Source organism: Perkinsus marinus (genome assembly GCF_000006405.1).
Source record: "Perkinsus marinus ATCC 50983 genomic scaffold scf_1104296957626, whole genome shotgun sequence".
In the NCBI taxonomy this organism is placed as follows: Eukaryota; Perkinsozoa; order Perkinsida; family Perkinsidae; genus Perkinsus; species Perkinsus marinus.
Window position 1 is genome coordinate 1 of NW_003207051.1, and position 3,672 is coordinate 3,672.

General features: G+C 47.6%; 1 protein-coding gene across 1 annotated transcript; it reads left to right on the forward strand.

Annotated features, from left to right (window-relative positions):
* Nucleotides 1-57: 57 nt before the first annotated feature.
* Pmar_PMAR025913 (serine palmitoyltransferase, putative) lies at nt 58-3,672 on the forward strand (the record flags this gene model as incomplete). The annotated part of the gene is made up of 15 exons (XM_002774711.1): nt 58-346; nt 627-756; nt 807-889; nt 956-1,061; nt 1,109-1,200; nt 1,251-1,364; nt 1,417-1,587; nt 1,638-1,758; nt 1,991-2,176; nt 2,373-2,546; nt 2,598-2,701; nt 2,755-2,985; nt 3,032-3,136; nt 3,188-3,620; nt 3,670-3,672. Coding segments are annotated over 15 exons (2,342 nt in total), but the record flags the coding sequence as incomplete, so codon positions are not given.

The following is a 3,672-nucleotide window of genomic DNA, read 5'->3' on the forward strand; positions in this document are numbered from 1 at the left end:
CCTTCGTCAGGTTTGCCTGAGAGATCGTCCGCATGATATTTTCAAGCGTTATGGTAGACTGCATCTTACTGGTAAAGTCCGTCGAGGTTGCATCAATTTGGCCTCATATAATTACCTTGGTTTTGGCGGTAGAGACGAGTACTGTACGCCTAAGGTCATTGAGACCATCAAGGAATACGGCTTCGCCTCTGGTGTGGCTAGCCGGGCCGAAGCTGGTGGGAGCAACAGTCTCCATGTCAAGCTGGAGGCGATGGTTGCCGACTATCTCGGCAAGGAGGACGCAGTGGTCATGGGAATGGGCTTTGCTACCAACAGTAAGTTGAATATGGAGTACTGCTTTTTTAAGGTCTCATTTTGTAGTGTGGGAAAGTATACATATATTAGTGACAATATGAAAATTCTGAGGATTTTTCAATTGATTTCTGGACATTTTCACCATAGTTCGTATGTGAACCTCCATGATTAGTGTGAAAATTCCTACGCTCAGCTGAGGAGAGTGAACATATTTCCTAACACTAATTTCATAGGTATGTTGTTGGCCGCTGTAGCACTCTCGTCTCCACAGTATGGTGATAAGAAGGTGAGTTTTGCTGTTGTTGGTTGGTTGATCGTATGGGTTTTGGCAGACATTATTCGTGTCGGACTCTTTGAATCATAAGTCTATCGTGGAAGGCGTGAAGCAGAGTACTGCTAAGGTCATTGGCTTCAAGCATAATGATATGCGTGATTTGGAGAACGTTCTCGATAGGGAAACTCGTAAGTGGTGGAGATCCCGGGTTCGATCCCTGGCTAGGGTATTTTTGTAGGATCTGGCAAATGGGCTAAGATTATCATCCTCACAGAGGGCGTGTACTCTATGGAAGGAGAGTTCTGCAGACTCAGAGAGATTGTGAGTTGGGTTTTCTCATTTTGTGGCGCGCGACATTCCCGGGTACTTACTGTTTCTCTGCTGTAGGTTACGCTGAAGTACCGTTATCACTGTTATCTGTGGCTAGATGAGGCTCACTCTATCGGAGCTGTTGGCCCTACTGGTCGTGGTGTGACGGAGCTCCTCGGCGTTGGTGAGCTATGATGATCATAGGAAGTACCTTTGGTGACTGCTAGTCAGATACCAAGCATGTTGATATGATGATGGGAACCTTCACGAAGTCCTTTGGTTCGAACGGTGGTTATGTCGCGGGTGATAAAACTCTAATAGATGTAAGTCTGGCTCGACACCAGCCCGACCGCAGTACGGGTCTGTTTTGTAGTACCTGCGTGCTACTTCCACCGGCTATCTTCATGCCTCGGCTATGACACCAATGGTTACATCACAGATCATCGCAGCTTTCGAGGTCATGAGGACCCCTAGGGGCGAGGAGAAGGTAGGGCCATGCTGCTGAGGAGTTGAGTCCCACTGTGGTGTCGCTTTGGCAGATTCATGCTATTCGTGAGAACTCTAACTACCTCCGTAGTGAATTACGGAAGTTGAAGCTCACTGTCATTGGCGACATCGACTCTCCGGTTATCTGTGTCCTCTTGTGCGTGCCAGAGACTGTCCCCACTTTCTTCCGAGCAGCACTGAAGCGTAACCTAGCCTGCGTTGTGGTAAGTCATCTCTAGTCTGAGAGCTTGAAATCATGAACTCTGATTCTTAGGTTGGATATCCAGCTGTCCCTGTGCTCCTCTCGCGAGCTCGTTTCTGTGTGAGCGCCAGCCACACGCGTGAGCAGATTGACTACACTATATCGATGATGAAGGAGGTGGCCAAGGAGACTGGTGAGACTATCTCCTTTGAGTGTGTGTTGTGGAAAGTGTGGTAAAATTTGCACATGGTCAACCACGTGTGTTGGCGAGAATATGGAAATTCTGAGGAAATTTCGCAAATTTCTTGTTAATTTCTGTTTATTCTCTCAATTCGTATGTAAACTCCTATAGTTTGTGAGGAAGCTGTAAAGCTGAGCTGAGGAAAGCGAAGAACATATTTTTTTGTACTGATTTTATATGGCAGGTATTTGCTATAATAACTCGGTACCGGAAGAAGAGGCCATTTCGTATCGTCATTGGTTGTCCCATGCTCCTTTGGAGACTGTAGAGTTGCCGCATTTGTCTGATTATTGGAAACCCGACGAGTTGGTCCCCAATTGCAAGTTTGAAGTCCCGCATAACGGGCTTATATTCTCATCCGAGGACACGAGTAGGTGTCGGAGTATATAACACCCGAGTTTTATCTGTTTTTCGTGAAGTGGCGTAAAACTCTGTGAAAAAGCGCGATATTCGGCGAATGTTATTCGCGCTATGCAGTAGTCGCGAAATATAGTTCCTACTAGTGTTTTTCATATCTTTATGGTGAAATTTCAATGTGTGTTACATTGCCAGAATGATCGACTTAGGTACGGTCTCGAGTACTCCAGTTGAAGGATCCGACCGGGATGTGCCCCTCCAAGAGTTTGCCGTATTCGATCCTCTATCACTCCTGCATGATCCTGCTAAGGCTGTCAGTGAGCCTGCTTTGGAAGTGATCGAGGAGCGAGGAGTGGGGGCATGCGGGCCTCGAGGCTTCTACGGTGAGCTACAATGACGTATTTATACCGGAGGGGAAAGCTGCTGTTCTTCAGGCACTACTTTGGAGCACCTCGAACTGGAGAAAACTATCAAGGATTTCCTAGGAACCGAGGCGGCGATTCTATATAGTCATCATGCTCTCACCGCATCCAGTGCGGTAGGTCAATGAGAGTACTTTAAGGCCTCTTGTGAGGTTCTCTTGTATGGCAGGCTCAAGCGTTCATCAAGAAGAACGACTTTGTCATAATTCACAAATACGCTACTTATGGTATCCGCACTGGGGTTAAATTGTCGAGATGCCAGAATGTCACTTGGTGGTCTGGTGACGTCGATGAGCTCTTCGACCTTGTCGAGAGTAAAATGCGTGAAGTGAAGTTATCGAGTCACGTCTCCCGTGTGTGGGTCGTCATGGATGCCCAATTCGGTATCGATCTCAGAAAGGTATGGTTTGTACAGCAGTTCGAAGGTTGAAGTTGTTCCCGTTCAGGTCATTGATATCAAAGACAACTTTGGTGCTTATCTTCTTCTTGATGATACTTATGGGATCGGCACCGTCGGTGCTACTGGTCGTGGCTACTGTGAATATTATGGAGTAAGCACGGACCGATCTAGTTGCTGGTCTCGTATTGGTTCTCAATGCTAGGTCCGTTGTTCTGCTGTGGACATCTTGGTCGGCTCATTAGAGCAGACCTTTGCATCTCAAGGAGGGTTCTGTGTTGGGAAGCAAACTATGATCGACCACCAAACACTATACGGCAGTGGTTACTGCTTCAGTGCTAGTTCTCCTCCTGGCTCGTGTAAGGTGGCCACGGAAGCCATGAAGCGAGTTGAGGGCAGCGAGCGGTTGGCTCGTGTCCAGGCCAATACGCGTAGACTGCGGAGAGACTTGGAGGACATCGGTGCTGATATCATTACAGATGCTCAGTCTTTCGCTCAAGTAGTGAGAGTGGCTGACGCACAGAGGGTTGCTCTTGCTATGCAAGAGCGAGGCTTTGTAGTGCAGCCGTTATTGACCTCCCCTCTTGAAAATGATGGTTTGGCCTCTGAGAAAAACACTCTTGTGAGGATCTGCGTTGGTGCTCACCATAGTCCTCACGCTATCGATCAATGCGTTGATAGTCTTAGGGA